Source organism: Ursus maritimus, unplaced genomic scaffold (assembly GCF_017311325.1).
Source record: "Ursus maritimus isolate PB19 unplaced genomic scaffold, ASM1731132v1 scaffold_25, whole genome shotgun sequence".
Lineage (NCBI taxonomy): Eukaryota > Metazoa > Chordata > Mammalia > Carnivora > Ursidae > Ursus > Ursus maritimus.
In genome coordinates this window covers 42,639,051-42,656,553 of record NW_024425008.1, presented here as the reverse complement: position 1 = coordinate 42,656,553, position 17,503 = coordinate 42,639,051, and the positions used below count along the sequence as shown (strand labels likewise).

Below are 17,503 nucleotides of genomic sequence, written 5' to 3'. Positions count from 1 at the left end.
AATCTTCTTGAAAGGAGAGCTCAAGCAAGAAAGAAGAAATCATACAAACTTTACAAAGAGAGCAGCTAGTTAGGAAGAGTTGTGAGAAAGTCTCTACAGTAAGACTTCATAGTGAAGTCTTTTTTTTTTTTTTTAAGATTTTATTTATTTGACAAAGAGAGAGCAAGAGAGCACAAGCAGGGGAAGTGGCAAGCAGAGGGAGAGGGAGAAGCAGAGTCCCCACTGAGCTGGGAGCCCAATCCCAGGAACCCTGGGATCATGACCCAGGACCCTAGGATCATGACCTGGGCTGAAGGCAGATACTTCATCTGAGTCACCCAGGTGCTCCACAGTAGTGAAGTCTTTTATCTGGGAAGATGAAAGGCTAGAAGAACTTATTTTCACACACAGCCTAAGGAAAACAGCAGTTAGACTTGGTCCTTTGATTATTAATCTCCAGGCACACGGTTGATCCAAGAGGAACACCCTCACTAAAAGAGTGCGGATTAAAAAGAAAACAGGGTCATGGCTCCTGGGTGGCTCAGTCGGGTAAGCATCTGCCTTTTAGCTCAGGTCATGATCCCAGGGTCTGGGGATCCAGACCCACACTGGGCTCTCTGCCCTGCAGGGGGCCAAGCTGCTTCTCCCTCTTCCTCTGCTCTCTGTGTCAAATAAATAAATAAAATCTTTTAAAAAGGGGGGGGGGGTCGATGCAAGATACCTGAAAAAAGGAAAACAATAAAAATAAATGACAAGTGAAAAAAAATCACCAAAAAGGGATTGTCAAAAAGCAGACAAAATTGTGTTAAAAAGTATCACCATGATTTTTAAAAATCTTACAGCAGTCATTTCTGGAAAAATAAGAGCAAAGAACAGAGCTCACAAGAAAAGATAAGCTCAAAGAAAAGACCAGAGAATGAGATGAAATATGAGCTGGCAAAACCTGAAGTGGAAGTACAAGTAATACCACCTCAGAAACACAATCCAATCAGAAGCAGAGAACAGAAAAAGACACACTGCTGAACTATGGTAAGGGAGAATCCACGATGGAGAAAAGTAAATAAGAAGAAAGAAAACCAAAAGCTTTTTTTTTTAAGGATCAAAATGTGAAAAATAAAGACAATAGGCAAAGATTTAGTATATGCTTAATCGATACCCATTATTTCAATTATGCTAAGGGACAAATTTCATAATTGAAAAGACATGTTTTATTCAGAGAAATACTGAGAGAGGACTCACGAGTCAAGGCCAAAACCATATTAAATTTACTGCTGAACTGAAAAGAAGCTGAATCCCTTGATGTTTGTACAGTAGGGTGGACACTGGAAAAGTCCAATAAACAATAAATACTTGGGTAGATTGCCCCATAGGATGTTTTAATTCTGAGAGTGTAGTCGGACAAAAATACATGAAAAGAGTGGAAAATTCAGTATGGTCTCAGACCTCTATCCAGCTACATGAGTAGAGAATGGTAAAGCAAGCATGAAAAATTCTCAAGAAAGTGAAACCCCGAAATATTATACCCCACCAAATATCATTCAAATATAATGACAACAAAAAAGCATTTTAACTTGCCAGAATTTGGGAAATATAGTTCCTATGAGCCCTCCTTAAAGAAATTCCAGGAAAAATAACTTTATCCAACCAAGAAATGAATACAGAAACTATGGCAAAAGAACGGTTATCAAGCTTTAAACCCACCATTAACCTGTAAAATTATGACTAAAGCAAACATGAAAATTACAGTCACAAAACAAATATTAAATATTCTAAGTATCTGATAAACGATGTTATTATTAACAAAAGTTGAGAGGCAAAAAGGAGAAAGTGTAGGAAAACATTTAAGTAGGCAGACCTCCTCCTGTTATACAGCAGAGTCAAAAGAGTTAATAATTTAAAGCTGAAAAATCACATAACTGAGGCAAGTATATTTAAAGGCCAACACTAAGAAATTAATAATCAACTAAAATATCAAATCAAATATTTTCTTACTAATAATTACATTAACAGTTAACATTTTTGAGCAATTACTGCATGCTAGGAACTCTGAGCACCCACTATGTATTATTTCATTTAATTTTCAAAACCTGATTATCATTCCCGTTTGGGAAATAAGGAAACTGAGGCACTGGGGTTAAGTCACTTACCTAACGCGAAACAAATTTCATGTAGCAGAACTCAGATTTGAATCCAGGAAATCTGACTCTAGAACCCAGTATATTAACCTACGTCTAATACAGAAGGCAAGTGTGTTATTGTTTAAAGACACATGCCTGCACACATGCACACAACATAAAATCTCCTCAACTCTGCAACCCCTTTAGTGTTTATCCTCCTCTTCCCATCTAAAGTTACTCAAACTGGACACACCGTCACCTTTCCTATTTATTACTTACTTACAGTCCAATACTCCAATGAAACTGCCTTCACTGAGGATATCAAATCCAATTTTTCCATCCTAATCCTCCTTGATCACTCTAAAGCATGTCCCTGTTGACTTTTCCCTCCCCCGTGAACTCACTACCCTCCTTAAGCGTCTGGGATTCCACGGTCTCCTGCTGCTGCTCCTCCTCTTCAGTATCCTTTGTGGTGGTTTTCCCTGACCTTTAAATGCTGGTGTTTCTCAGGGCTCATTCTTGAACTTTCTTAGCATTCCCCACATCCTCTCCGGTCTAATACACATTTATCATGTGTATTGGTGATAGCAGATTACTTTCCTAAGTCACACACTAAGTGATCTTTTTTCAACTCCACAGAAATATGTATTCAACTGTGAAATGAATATACCCACTTAAATGATCCAAAGGATGCCTAGAACAACTTCCTAAAATTTTTCACAACCTTCTACTCTCTCCTCCTCAGCGAAGTGTTCATAAATACCACTGTCACCACAATCTATCCAGTTACTCAAGAGCAAAAACAAGCATTCATTCTAGACTCTTCTTTAGCTACCGTATCTAACTTGTCAGCAAGTTCTCTAACTCCTGTATCTCCATCCTATGTTGGTGCTCCCGTACTTATCTTCACCCTTAATCTGGAACAATCTTCATTAGGTGGGGATTTATTTATACCTGGAACTTTGCCATCTATTAAAAGGTCTGACCAAGACAGTTTCTATGACAGGAAAAGGGAGAAACTAAACTTACTTTGGAGATACAGAGGACCTACAAAGATAGTGAGTGAGTCCCTGCAGATGAGAACAGAATCACTCCATGAGAAACCCAGAACAATAAAATTTTAAAAGAAAGCCAAAAAGTTCCAAAGAGGGGGAAAATGTTAAGTTGCAAAATACTCTACTTCAAAATGCTATCTTTAAGAGTACCCAACTTCCTCCTTGGCCTGCCTAAAATAGCTATCAAGGGGAGGCTGATTTACCACCCAGTCTCTAGAGTTCAAAGCTATCGCAGACAACAAAATAATTACTTTTGCCCCCATAAGCCACCACCAACATCCTCAGAAGAGAACACTTAAAGCAATTATTTTCCATTTTAAAAAGCAGTAATTTCAAACTTCAGGCAAACTTCAACTAGAGGCTTTTCCCTTATCCCCACAAATAACTAAGAACCCTTTTAAGATACACACTTACCCAATAAAAAAAAGTAAATCAAAGGCAAATTCTTCAATTAAGAATTTCAAGAAAGTTTCTTGCAACAGAATAATCTGATTTGGTATCCAAAGTCACATGCAGTTACCACACGTACCCTGATTAACCCCGGAATACCTTGTTCACTCTGCACCATTGCTAGCACCATGTGGAGACCGTCCAACAAGCAAACTACATTATAAAATGCCAGAGTTATAAAACACACTGTCCATAGATCTTCGGAAGTACAGACAGACTTAATATGCTATGATAAATGCTATGACAAAAAAGTCCAGATGATTAGGAGAAAGACCAACAGAGAGAACAATTTAGACTGAATTCGACTACTGAAGGTAATCAAGTGAGGGGGATGGCTTGGACTGAAGAAAAAATGGAAGCCACTCATGGTTTTAAAGCAGGTAAGTGGTTAGTGTGTGTTAGTGTGTCTATGTGTGTGTTTAGAATAAGAACAGTTAAGTCCAGCATCTAATAGTGAATACCAGACATGATGTCATCTTATCTCACACAAGTAACATCTGAAAACTTATCACCTTTCCCAGTATGACATAGTATACACGATAATATAGTGGGCATGACCCATGAGAAATTAAATATTAACTCCATGGACTGTCTTTTGTTTTGGGAGGGTTGTTTTTTTTACAAATCTTAGTCAGTCATAGCAGTAATTCTACTATTCAAACCACTTATTTTAGAAGGATGATCACACACACACTCCCAGGTTCTTTGAAGTGTGCTATACTGAGTCACAGAAACATTCCATATAGTCTATCCAAAAATCACCTGACCTTGCCTTCAATACTTCCAAGCAGAGCAAAGCAAGGTTAAGTGCCAAATGACTTTAAAGTCCTATAAATCATCTTACTCATTGTAAGCACTTCACTTTTGTCAAAGTATCAGATGACTCAGACACCTGACTGAATAAGTGTATTGATTAGTATGGCTATAAGAAATAACTTCTGAAGCCATTCTGGAATTAAATGTGACTATGTGCTTTGGAATATGAATGATGGAAATGTGAATTTATTCCTCTAGCAAAAGTCTTGTTATTTTTTTTTTCCTTCAGAGTGTGAGCAGAGAAGGAGGGGTAGAGGGAGAGAGACTCTCAAGCAGGCTCCACACCCAGCACCGAGCCTGACATGGGGCTCCATCTCACAACCCCAAGATTACGACCTGAGCCAAAATCAAGAGTTGGACACCTAACCAACTGAGACACTCGGGCACTTCTTGTTTGATGAACTTAAATCACTATTCCCAAATATCCCCATAATCAAAAATATGCTTACCCTCTTTAAAGCATCCTGTATCACACCAGACTTCTCCTTTAACAGGTCTACAACACAAAGGGCCTCATCTTCAGAAAACATCATAGTCTTCAAGGACAGAAGAAAGTCTTTAAATTTCACTTCAGCATTTTCTTTAAAAAAAATAAAGAGTTGGCATTTAAGAAACACAAGTAATAACTTCAGCAAAGGTAAGCATCAAGAATTCTTGACCCAGGGGCGCCTGGGTGGCACAGCGGTTAAGCGTCTGCCTTCGGCTCAGGGCGTGATCCCGGCGTTATGGGATCGAGCCCCACATCAGGCTCCTCTGCTATGAGCCTGCTTCTTCCTCTCCCACTCCCCCTGCTTGTGTTCCCTCTCTCGCTGGCTGTCTCTATCTCTGTCGAATAAATAAATAAAATCTTTAAAAAAAAAAAAAAAAAAAAGAATTCTTGACCCAGAAAGTCAATAACCAAGAGAAAATAGATTTACAATTCAGGTCAAACAACAAAAAATGTTCCAGTCAAGAGAGAAAAAAGTGTTCATCATCTTTAATATATGATGGAATAATTACATTAACTAAAAATTTGATCGAACTGCAGAATACTTTAAAGTGCCAGCAACCCCCACTTTATTTTTTTTTTAAGATTTTATTTATTTATTTGACAGAGAGAGAGACAGCCAGCAAGAGAGGGAACACAGGCAGAGGGAGTGGGAGAGGAAGAAGGAGGCTCCCAGCGGAGGAGCCTGATGTGGGGCTCGATCCCAGGACCCTGGGATCATACCCTGAGCCGAAGGCAGACGCTTAACGACTTAGCCACCCAGGTGTCCAGTAACCCCCACTTTAAAAACAAACATTCAGGGGCTCCTGGGTGGCTCAGTCGTTAAGTGTCTGCCTTCAGCTCAGGGCATGATCCCAGTGTTCTGGGATCGAGCCCCACATCGGGCTCCCTGCTCAGCGGGAAGCCTGCTTCTCCTTCTCCCATTCCCCCTGCTTGTGTTCCCTCTCTCTGTCAAACAAATAAATAAAATCTTTAAAACAACAACAACAAACATTCAAATGTCTAGTATACTAGTATCTATACCAGATATGTTCACAAATACTCTCCTTTAACCTTAGTACTCATGACATATAAATCAAATTTTATAGAGAAAATAAGCCCAAAGATAATTCTAAAAAGGAAATCTGGCTTGATAAATATCAAATAAATACAAACAATCTTGACATTTAAAAAAATTCATGCATCAAGCACCCCCTGATTCACCCAATTTCCCCAGGGGGATCTTAATTTCAAGCACGAACCTCCTCTTCTTATAAAGCAACTGCAACCCATTAGACCCAATGAAGCCCAGGGTTTTGATAGTTCAGTAACATGGTAAGTTTAAAAAATCAGATGAGTGAATGTGTGAGGACAAGGGGTATATGGGAATTCTCTGTACTTTCCACTCAATTATGCTGTGCAGCTACCACTACTCTTTAAAAAAAAAAAAAAGTCTATTAAAAAGGTAATAATAAAAGGTGGTTGTGAATTAGCATAGAAACCTCACAAGTGACTAACAGCCAGAGAGAGAGAGAGAGAGAGAGAGAGAGAGAGAGGAAAAAAAAAAAAAAATCACCAGACAGCAAAATAACCGTGAGATCTTGGGAAAGTCAAATTCAAGGGTCCAGCTCCACAAAACTTAGCAGGCTGGACTAGAAAATTACCAATAAACCTTTTACTACAAAGATTCTTTTGTTCTTTTACAATTCACTGTTTCTATGAGAAAATTTACTTGACTCCACCCAGAACTCAAAAATGTGTTTCTCCAATATAACAAACTATTGCATGCCATGTGTTACCTTTGTCAGTTTCAGTCTTCAATTTTTTAGCCCCCGTTTTCTGGATTCCTTCTACTTGGTCAGATTTAATTAGATCAATAACCTCTCTCTTATCCAGCACAGGATTTGAATCAGCATTATCCATCAAAGGAATATAAGTAGTGGGATGAATAAGGGGTTCATCTACCAAGACTGCAATTTAAATTCAACAAAATTATAATTACTCAGGGCTTTATATACTGGAGTAATTAATAACATGCACACACACTTAAGTTTAATGATAAATGCAGTTATTTTCAAATATCTAACACCAACTTGGCTTTAAATTCCTATTTTATCATTTAACATGTCAAAACATTCTAATTAAAGCAGTACCCGTTTAATATTATTTTACAGTAAATCATTTAAGTTATCTAAAAGTGTGTTAGCATATCTCCTCTAATGCATTTGAAGATTTCTTCTTCTACATCTTTACATTTTAGTTAGTTCTCATTTTCTTCCTGTTTTAACTAAAAATCCTTTCACATTTAATTAGTGCTCAAGGAAAACTATTAATCTGTATTTATGTTGGTACTTTACTGAATTCTTACTGCAAATGCTAGTTTTTAATTGAGTCACTTTCTAGGTACAAAAATCAGTCATTGTTCCTTGCAGATATCGTCTCATTTCTAAAAGTTATGCCTGTAATTTCCATGGCACATCTTACTAAACTGATTAAAAATTGCTAAACAACATTAGAAGCGGAGGTAGGAAGCCTCCTTACACTTTGTTCCCAATTTTAACAGGAAGAACTTTAAAAGTTTGAACATTAAAGTCTGATGTGTGCTGACTAGAGATATAAACTTCCACACACATATGAAAATCTCTATTACTTTTTAAAAAAAACTTTTGGGCACACAGTTTTTATTTAAAATTTTAATAAATATTTAATATCAACAAATGTTTATGGGTAACATTTTTCTATACCTAGTTGCTTGATACATCATAATTTCAATACAAATAACAGAACTTCAGATTTCCCTTTGCAATTGTACTATTTTCTAGCACTAGTTGATACCACAGCCCAGCATTATTTGAATATCACCATTTAATCTACATTCATTTCATAACTGCTTTCCCTAGACAATTCTGAACATATAAAAATTGCTCCATCACTCTTAATTGGATGCTTCCTAAATGTACATGCAAACTATGTTTAGGAAGTAACTGGAAATACAGGGTAATGACAGATCTGGCCAATGTCCTCCAGCAAAATCTTTAAGTGATATTTTAAAATACAAATGTTTCAGGAATACTTTTCTTCTACAATTTGTATGCTATTTACAATATTTCCAAAACTCAATTAAGAATAGAATATTTAATAAATGGTTTGTCCTTTTTAAATTTCAGATAAACTTCTTCATCACAAACTTAGACCCTGGCCATCTGTCAAAGCACTATGAAATCCCAAGACTCAAGAGATCTCTGGACTTGTATTAGCATTAACGATTGTTATAGTACACATTAAGCTGGGAATTAAAGAGCATGTGAGGTCTCCAGGGTCCTTGTCCTAGTGTACTTCTCTAGAATTAGTACTTATAAAATACATATCTACACATTTCACCGTTTTCTGCCTTTTGCTTCTTTGAAGATACTTTCTTCTTTCCTGATCCACTTTCTTGTTTAGTCTCTTGATGAAGGGGTAATGATTCTTGCTTTTTTGAAGGTGCCAGAAGAGTTTCCACCTTCTTATCCTGATCATCTTTATAGAAAATAAATGAAAAGTCATCATAGCAAACAATGCAAAAGATTCATTTACTAATGAATAATCAGCAAACACAGAAGATTCAATTACTAATGAATAATTCCCAGAATGCTTTACCTTCAAATTTTTTAACTTTCTCATAACATCATTCTACCTTTCTTACTCTGTTACACCTGTTTTTAACATCGTCAAGACTTCTAAGTACTCGCTCCTTTTATATCCCATTTCTCAGCCGCTCAAATCTCTACCACCTTAAAAAATAAAACCCCTCCCGTAGTGCTTGGGTGGCTCAGTTGTTAAGCGTCTGCCTTCAGCTCAGGGCATGTGGGATCGAGCCCCTCACTGGGCTCCCTGCTCCACTGGGAGCCTGCTTCTTCCTCTCCCACTTGCCCTGCTTGTCTTCCCTCTCTCGCCGGCTGTCTGTCAAATAAATAAATAAAATCTTTTAAAAAAATAAAACTAAAAAAATAAAACCCTTCCCACCACTGTAATTCCTAGCTTCCCACACCCATTTCCTTCTTATATTGACGAAAGAATAATCTGTACTTCCTTTTCTACCAATCGTTTCTCAACTGAGACCTGATTTTTATCTCCTCCATTGTATCTATGAAAGGATTTACACAGCAACCTAACATCCCAAATGCTGTACTCTACCAATATCCTTTAATTCTTCTTTGACTCCTATTTCACATTCCATACTACTGATCTCTACACCTCCTAAAAATTCTCTCCTCTTCATAAGTGAAATAACACAGTCACAAAAGGACAAATAGTGTATGATTTCACTTATATGAAGTACCTAGAGTAGTCAAATTCACAAAAACAGAAAGTAGAATGGTGGCTGCCAGGGGCTGGGGGAGAGCGGAAAGGGTAATTACTGGTTAATAATGGGTACAGAGTTTCTGCTGGGAAAGATGAAAAAGTTCTTGAGACAACTGGTGGTGATGGTTGCACAAGAATGTAAATGTACTTAATACCACAGAACTATACACTTAAAAATGGTTAAAATGGTAAACTGTATGTTATGGTTTACTGTACCACAATAAAATAAATAAAATTTAAAATTCTCTATCAGCTCCCATAATTCTTTCTTACACTTGAAATATTCCTTTTCAGACTCTTTTGTGAGCAGTTCCTACAGAATACCTCATATGCTGGTATTCCTCAGGGTAGAGTCTTTAAATAATTTCCGTGGATGCTCTTATCTACACCCATAACTTCAACTACTACTGTCATGCTTAAAGCTTCTGAATTTATATTCTAGCCTTATGCCTCTGCGCTTACATATCCTATTGCATCCTAAATCGCTCCCTATGTACCTGGCCCCCCATAGGAACCTGAAACAACCTGAAAGCATTCTCCTCTCTATATATCCACTCCCTCTCCGATATTCCCCATCTTGGTGCTACCAACCATCTACCAATCAGGGGTTGGCAAACTTTTCCTGTAAAGGGCCAAATGTTACATAGGTTAGGTTCTGCAGACCACATAGACTCTGTTAAAACTATTCATCTGTTGTGGCAGTATGAAAGCCAGCCATAGACTTAAGTTAATCAATGAGTGTGGCTGCATTAAAAAAAACTTTATTTATGGACAAAGAGGTTTCAATCTCATATAACTTCCACATTTAACAATATATTAGTCTTCCTTGAATCTTTTTCAAATCATTTAAAATATAAAACTATTCTTGGCTCATGGACCACAAAAAAAACAGAAAGTAGACCAGATTTGGCTCAAAGATTTTAGTATGCCAACCCTGAGAAACTTAGAACTTGGGTAATTAGCTTTGATCCTGCCTTCTCCTAATCTGCCATACCTTATCTAATAAGATGAGTCATGTCGTTTTTTTACTTCGTAGATCTCTCTAATCTACCTTCTTTTTTTTTTCGAGGTAGGTTCCATGCCCAATGTGAGTTGGATGCTCTACCGACTGAGCCAACCAGGCACCCTTCTAATCTACTTCTATTTCTTCTGTCACCACCATAGTTCAATCCTCCAATTTAACTTTGGAAAATAACCTCTTAACTAGGCTAGCTACATCAAACTTTGCCCCATAAAACTCGTCCTCCTCAAGTTCTGCCAAAGATACAGTTCTAAAATATAAATGTGACCATGTAAAGTGACCTGCTTGAAAATCTTCAACAATGGCTAAACTATAGCATCCCATCTCCTTAACACTGTATACAAAAACCATCATGATCTAGGCCCTGCATATCTTTTCATCTTTGTGTCCTACTGCTTCCAACCTCACATTTCATGGTCCAACAATACACTGTATTCTTCTTTGTGTCTTTCCACATCATATATTGCCAGTATGGAATGAGATCCACTAGTTGCTTGGGTGAAGTGATTCATTCTGGAAGACCTCAGCCACTGCCTCCTTGTAAAGCTCTTCAACCCTGGTCCCCAAAAGTAGTAATCATTTATGCTTCTTGCATTTCTTCTATATGTCATACATCTCTTATGCAAGTCACATTTTATCACTGGCTTACATGTCCTTCTCCCCCACTAAAATAGAGGTGCTTACTTTTATTTCTCTAGTACCATGCCTTGATCATGGCTGGTAAACAAATATTTAAAATCCAATATAACTCCGTAAGTTTTTTAACACTCCATAAGTTTAGACACACAAACAACTTAATGGTAAACACAAGTCCTTTCATACAAACTGTTTGCAGTTTCACACATCATGACACCATTTCTTTCCATTACATCTGTTTGTTTTGTCTTGTTTTTTAAGTAGGCTCCACAGCCAGTGTGGAGTCCAACATGGGGCTCAAACTCACAACCCTGAGATCAAGACCTGAGCTAAGATCAAGAGCCGGACGCTCAACGAACTGAGCCACCCAGGCGTCCCTCCATTACATCTATTAACCCCTCTACCCGGTATACCCTATCCCACACCTCCCCTACCACCCAAAAAACTAGCTAGTCTTTACATAACCTCTAAGATTAATTTTAGGCATTACATCCTTTAAGGGATCCACCTTAGAACTACTACACTCGTTTAGACATACCAAGATCATTATTCTAAACATTTTATAAGAGAGGCACCTGGTGGCTCAGTTGCAACTCGATCTCAGGGCCATGAGTTCAAGCCCCATGATGGGCTTGGAGCCTACTTAATTAAAAAAAAAAAAATTGAAACATTTTATAGTAACTATGTTCATGTCTACAGCTTAAAAATGCACAACTTTCATCTCTGTAGTCCTGGTACCTAGTATAATGCCTAGTTTAAAAAAGCTACATGATAAATGTTTGCAAATTTAATCAAAGGCAAAAAACAATATCTAATTTATCTTAATTCATCTTTAATTCCTATCACGCCGATTAGAAAGTATTGGTTGAAATAAAAGTTTCTAACTGCTGATATTTACAGGTTGTTAGTGGTTTTAGTAAAACAGTTGGATTTTATATATTTCCATTTAATGTCTTTTCTATATTTCTAATATAAAGTTTAGTTTTGAATACTGTTTTATGATCAATACTAATTATTTTATCAGCAATTAATGTTAATGAAAGCAAACACAGTAAATTGACAACATTCTTGGTTTATAACTCAGTATCTAATATAGTGTACACCCCTAACAAGCTACCTAAATTTCAAGCTCTGAAGTTATTAAAACAAATACAATCATACAATATAGTTGAATAGATTATAATACCGCTTCCATTTTTAGACTTCTTCTGTCCTGGTTTCTTCTTTGAGGCAGCTGCTTCTGAGGGGGGGGTGGGCTGTTTAGTAACTGGGACAGGTTCTACTTTTTTGCCTGGAGTCTTTGACACATCACTTTCTTTGGTGACCTGCTCTTCTACTACAGGCTTGTGTTTCTTCTCTTTCTTCTTTCTTTCTCTGACACTACTTGAAGTTTCAACTACATTCAGTGGAATAGGTACAACTTGCTCATCTTCTACAGCCAAGGCATCAGATAACTTAAAGTCCCGGGGTACACTCTCAGAATCAGATTCATGGAGGTTCCCATTCTGGATTTCTTTCTTTTTATTCTTTTTCTTTTCTGCCTTCTTTTTATCTGTTTTGGTAGGAATAAGCTTTTGTTCTCTTTTCTGCTTTGCAAGAACTTCATCATATAATGTTTCTTTCATAAAAAGCCAGAAGAAGAGGAAAATTACTGTAATAACTACTGAAGGAATAAGGACAATAAAATATGTTGACTCATAAAACTCCATGGTGCTTTTGTTAATGTGATCCTATAAAACCTAAATGTGGGGGGGACAAAAACAATCTTGAGTCAGTATTATGAAAATTAAACACGCAAAACTTTTGCTCTTTCAAGTAGTATTTCAGATCTGACCTGATGTACAAATCTAATCAGGTTAATCATTTAAATTACACAATTATTTTGCCATCTACAATTCAAATACACTATGAAAGAAAAATGTGTGGCAATAACTAAAAAGAGTGTAACACAGCATTCTATTTTTAAACCACGTGAAAAGATCCTCACATGGGAGGAAAAGAACCTAGACATCCATTACTTTTTTTCCCAAATATCGACTTTTGACATTTTATTAGTATTTAGCTTTTTTCCTTTTATTACACTTTAATACAACTATATGTGGAAATAGAGGCATTGATTATTACCGAAACACTGGGTATTGATTAAAAGTACCATACTTTGGGAAAAAAAAATAGAGGTGGTTCATTCCTTCATTTAGAGATTTAAGCCCATTCACAAACTCCTAGCACCTTCATTTCAGGGACTAACAGCTTCATGATATAATGCGATACATCACAAATATGGAAATATAACAAAGTCAAAATCAAAATGTGAGCCTGTATCATTCGGTATTAAAATAAATTATAAATTCGATGCTTTTCTCGTTTTTTTTCATGGTATTCCTTATTGCAAACAAAGTATATACTGCAAAAACAAAGCTGGCCATCATAATCTTTCCCAAATGCTAAAAGATAAAAGGGCCCTTGCCTCATCAATAGAGTAAATCCTACTTTTAGATTAACTCAATAGTTACAGAAAATAAAGGTATGCTGTGATTATCCAGATCTGCCTTGAATATAGACACTATATCTCTCATCTGAATTGTAGTTAACAGCTAAAATTAAACCTCAAAGAATGATTCTGATGTTTAGACTCTAGATATCCTTATTCCTATAAATATGTATAAGCCACATAAATATGGTTTTTATTCTTGTGACTCATATCAAATTTCTTGTGCAAAAAGGCAAGGTATTGAATGTAGATGAAATTAAGCCTGCAGACATGGTTAAGATAAAGCTACTTAAATTCAACTTTTGTGCTTTTAATGCATAAATGAATCTGAGAATTTTAAGTTTTTAAATGATTCATCTGAAGTCTCAAAAACAGGTAATGATTAAAGAAACAAAATTCCACCTAAACAGAGGAATCATTCTAAGAATTATTTTAGACTTTAGAAAACATCAGCTTTAAAGCTGAATAAATCTGATTTTGATGAATTTAAGACCACCAGAACCATTTTAATAGGACTTGAATTTTCCAAGACAACATAAAGCTACTCACAGTGACCTTTATTAACTGCCAGGATAGACAGACCTAGAAATCTTATATTGATAACATAATAAACTTAAGCAAATTATTTAATTGTCTTTCAACTTGCTTGTATCTCATTTTAAAATGTGGGGTATACTTTTTTCAAGTTACACCAGCAATGACTTAAGTCTGCAAACAGCCAGAAATGGAAAATGGAACCTGAAAACAAAGCTGTTTATTAGGCACACTCTTGATCTTTATGATTAAAATGCATTTGTAGGGACCCATGGGTGGTTCAGTTGGTTAAGCCTGAGCCTGCCTTTGGCCCAGGTCATGACCCCAGGGTCCTGGATGGAGTCCCATATTGGCCTCCTTACTCAGAGAGGAGCCTGCTTCTCCCTCTGCCTGCTGCTCCCCCTGTTTGCATGTTCTTTCTCTCTGTCAAATAAGTAAATAAAATCTTAAAAAAAAATAAATAAAACAGCATTTGTTAACATTTCATACTTCCATAAGCAATTTTTAATGGTATTAACACAAACCCTGACTTACTCAGACAAGGTTTTAACAAGTTGAGGGGGAACAAGAATCACATGCTAACAAAATACTAAAAGAAACTTTATACAGAATTGTTCTTCCCTGATAATTCATGAACCCTCAGGTTTTTAATTGATTAGACATATTTTACTGTGTCTCTAAGTGTTACTGGTCAAGCAGAAATGCTTTCAAGGGGGCGCCTGGGTGGCACAGCAGTTAAGCGTCTGCCTTCACACTCAGGGCGTGATCCCGGCGTTATGGGATCGAGCCCCACATCAGGCTCTTCCGCTCTGAGCCTGCTTCTTCCTCTCCCACTCCCCCTGCTTGTGTTTCCTCTCTCGCTGGCTGTCTCTATCTCTGTAGAATAAATAAATAAAATCTTTAAAAAAAAAAAAAAGAAATGCTTTCAAGAAGCAGAGACCATGTTCTATTTTTGGCTTTTTTGTTTCTTCGAACATTACCATCCATAGCCTGTACACGCAGACTGTCCAACTTAGCTGGGGAGTTGGGGGGAGAAAAAGGACAAAACAAGTCAGTACTCAGATTTTTAATCTGGGGAAGAAAAGATTCAAAGGCACTTAGCAGCAGCCATAGAAGCTGGAAAAAAAGGTCAAGTCAAAGAAAGAAAGACCCTGATGAACAGCAAACTGCAGCCATGTGCAGCCTAGGTCTTACAAAAGCAAGCAAAGCAAGAAGCAAACGTTCAGGGAAAAGAGAAGCCATGAGACCACAAGAACTCTGAAACACACATTCCTCAAATGTTCTAATGATTTTCTGATTTCCTTTTCCAGGTCCCACATAAGCCTGAAGAATCATGATTCCCATCTTTGGATTTTCAGGAGATTCCCCCAGCCAATTCAATTCACCTTCTCTTGAACTTGCTTTCCACATCTACAGAAGCCTAACCATAACACTGAGACAAATTTAAATTCAAGAAAATGGTCACGTTTCTTTAATCCAATAATCCTGATCCTTTAACCCAAGACATTTGCAAGGAAAAGCACATATAAAGATGTTCACAGCAACATTATACATAATATGAAAAACCGAGACATAAAATATCCAACATCAGAATGGGTTCAATTAGCAAATATCAACTCAATAAAATATTGCTATTAAAACTGTAAATACTTAAAAAAAACTAAGATTTTTGTCAAATTCAATTCAATAAAGCTAAATAGTCAAAATCATAATTTTACTTGTATGACCAAGACATTTTATGTATAATAGGATATATCAAGATGATTTTTTATTTTTTTTTAATGATTTTATTTATTTATTTGTGAGAGAGACACAGAACACACACAAGCAAGGGGAGTGGCAGGCAGAGGGAGAGGCAGGCTCCCCGCTGAACAAGGAGCCTAATGCAGGACTTGATCCCAGGACGCTGGGATCATGACCCAAGCTGAAGGTAGCCACTTAACCAAATGAGCCACCCAGGCGCCCCTCAAGATGATTTTTTTAAAGAGCTGTGCCAGAATCATGAATATAGTCTCACCTGCCTTAATATTTTAGTTTTACACTTTTTTTTTAAAGAAATTCATAAAAATGTTTAACTCTTTGCTTATTTTTAAAAATAGCAAATGAATAAGTACTACAATATCAATAATAAACTAATAAAAATTATAAGAAACTTTACATTATATACACAGGTAGAAGAGTAATATAAGGAGAGGGGTGCCTGGATGACTCAGCTAGTTGAGCGTCTGACCCCTGGATTCCTTCCGCTCAGGTCATGATCTCAGTGTTGTGACATCAACCCTCACAGGGCTCTGGGCCAAGAACTTTGCATGAGATGCTCTCCCTCTGCTTCTCTACTCCCCCCACCAAGTGCATGTACGCACATGCTCTCTCTCAAATAAATCTTTTAAAGGGGGGGGGTTATTTAAGGAGAGAAAAGAGGCAAAAAGGGACTGGGAATGAAATCCAGAAAAATACAGAGAAGGGCAAAGGCAGGAAGAGATTTTAGGTGTGGGCAGGGGAAGACAATGGAAAAATAAAAGGAAGGGATAGGAGAAGTTGAGATAAAGTTAATTTAGCCCAAGGTGATAGGAATCAAGTTGCTACAATTTTCTCAGTCCACAACATGCAATTCAACATAATGTTTGTTGAGTTGATAAAACATGGAGACTAGCAACTCAGGTTTTGAGATGACAGCAAAATTCACCAACAATAATTTCTCCCCTATTATTCCCTTTGTAATATTAATGAACTTTGAACGTAATTATACCTTAAACCTTAACAGATTCCAATCTGAATGTAATTAACACCCAATCGTGGACAAGTAAAGCAAGAATGAGATATCCATGGGATCATAAGAAAAGGACCTCAAACTATTCTCAAACCAAATTCCATACCAGTGGCTTTAATATTTTATTTATTCAAAAAACTGATCAAAGACCAATCCACTTACTCAAAACAAAAAAGTGTAACATGCTAAGGTGTACAGAAGGTTTCTGGACCCCCTAAAGGGTATACATGAATCCCACATTTAAAATCCTGGTCTAGAATAAAAAATGAGTTTTCATCCCTGCCCTACCAATAAAGGACTTAAAATTTTTTTACAAAAGTTAACAGAACGGAAAAACAATATATAAAAATTCTGTTTCATCTGAGTATGTATGATTCTGTGTTTCAACTGAGTATGTATTATGAATGCTAATCAAATAATTTTAAGATTCCATTTACTTGTCTTCTTATAACTGCATTTGTTCATACAAAAATTGAGCTGCATTACTCAGTTAAATCTTGTAAACTTCAGAAGACTCAACAACCTTTTTGTATTAATAATGTAAAACCTAAAATTTTAAATGATATAGAAATAAAATCTAGGAGCAACTACTACAATTTCAACAAAACCGCTTAATCAAAAAGGATAAAAAGGTACACATAATAATAGATTCACTGTTTATAATGGTAAAGCAACGAAATTATCTAAGTGTGGACATCTACAGAAACATCACACATTTAAACATCACACCATTTGGGGTGCCTGGGTGGCACAGTCTGTTGAGCGTCTGACTCCTTTCTGCTCAGGTCATAATGGGGAGGTGAGATCAAGCCTGGCTCAGAGCT

General features: G+C 36.7%; 1 protein-coding gene across 6 annotated transcripts in view; it reads right to left on the bottom strand.

The window, feature by feature from the left end:
- The window catches only part of KTN1 (kinectin 1), a 101,163-nt gene that overhangs the window by 56,425 nt on the left and 27,235 nt on the right, over window positions 1–17,503 (bottom strand). For all 6 annotated transcript variants that reach the window (XM_040641863.1, XM_040641865.1, XM_040641866.1 and 3 more), the window contains exons 2-5: window positions 12,071–12,623; window positions 8,265–8,402; window positions 6,683–6,853; window positions 4,867–4,997 (exon numbers count right to left, since the gene is read on the bottom strand). In XM_040641863.1, coding sequence (XP_040497797.1) covers window positions 4,867–4,997; window positions 6,683–6,853; window positions 8,265–8,402; window positions 12,071–12,593 — 963 coding nt within the window. In that variant the 5' untranslated portion in view covers window positions 12,594–12,623. The remainder of the gene's footprint in view (window positions 1–4,866; window positions 4,998–6,682; window positions 6,854–8,264; window positions 8,403–12,070; window positions 12,624–17,503) is intronic.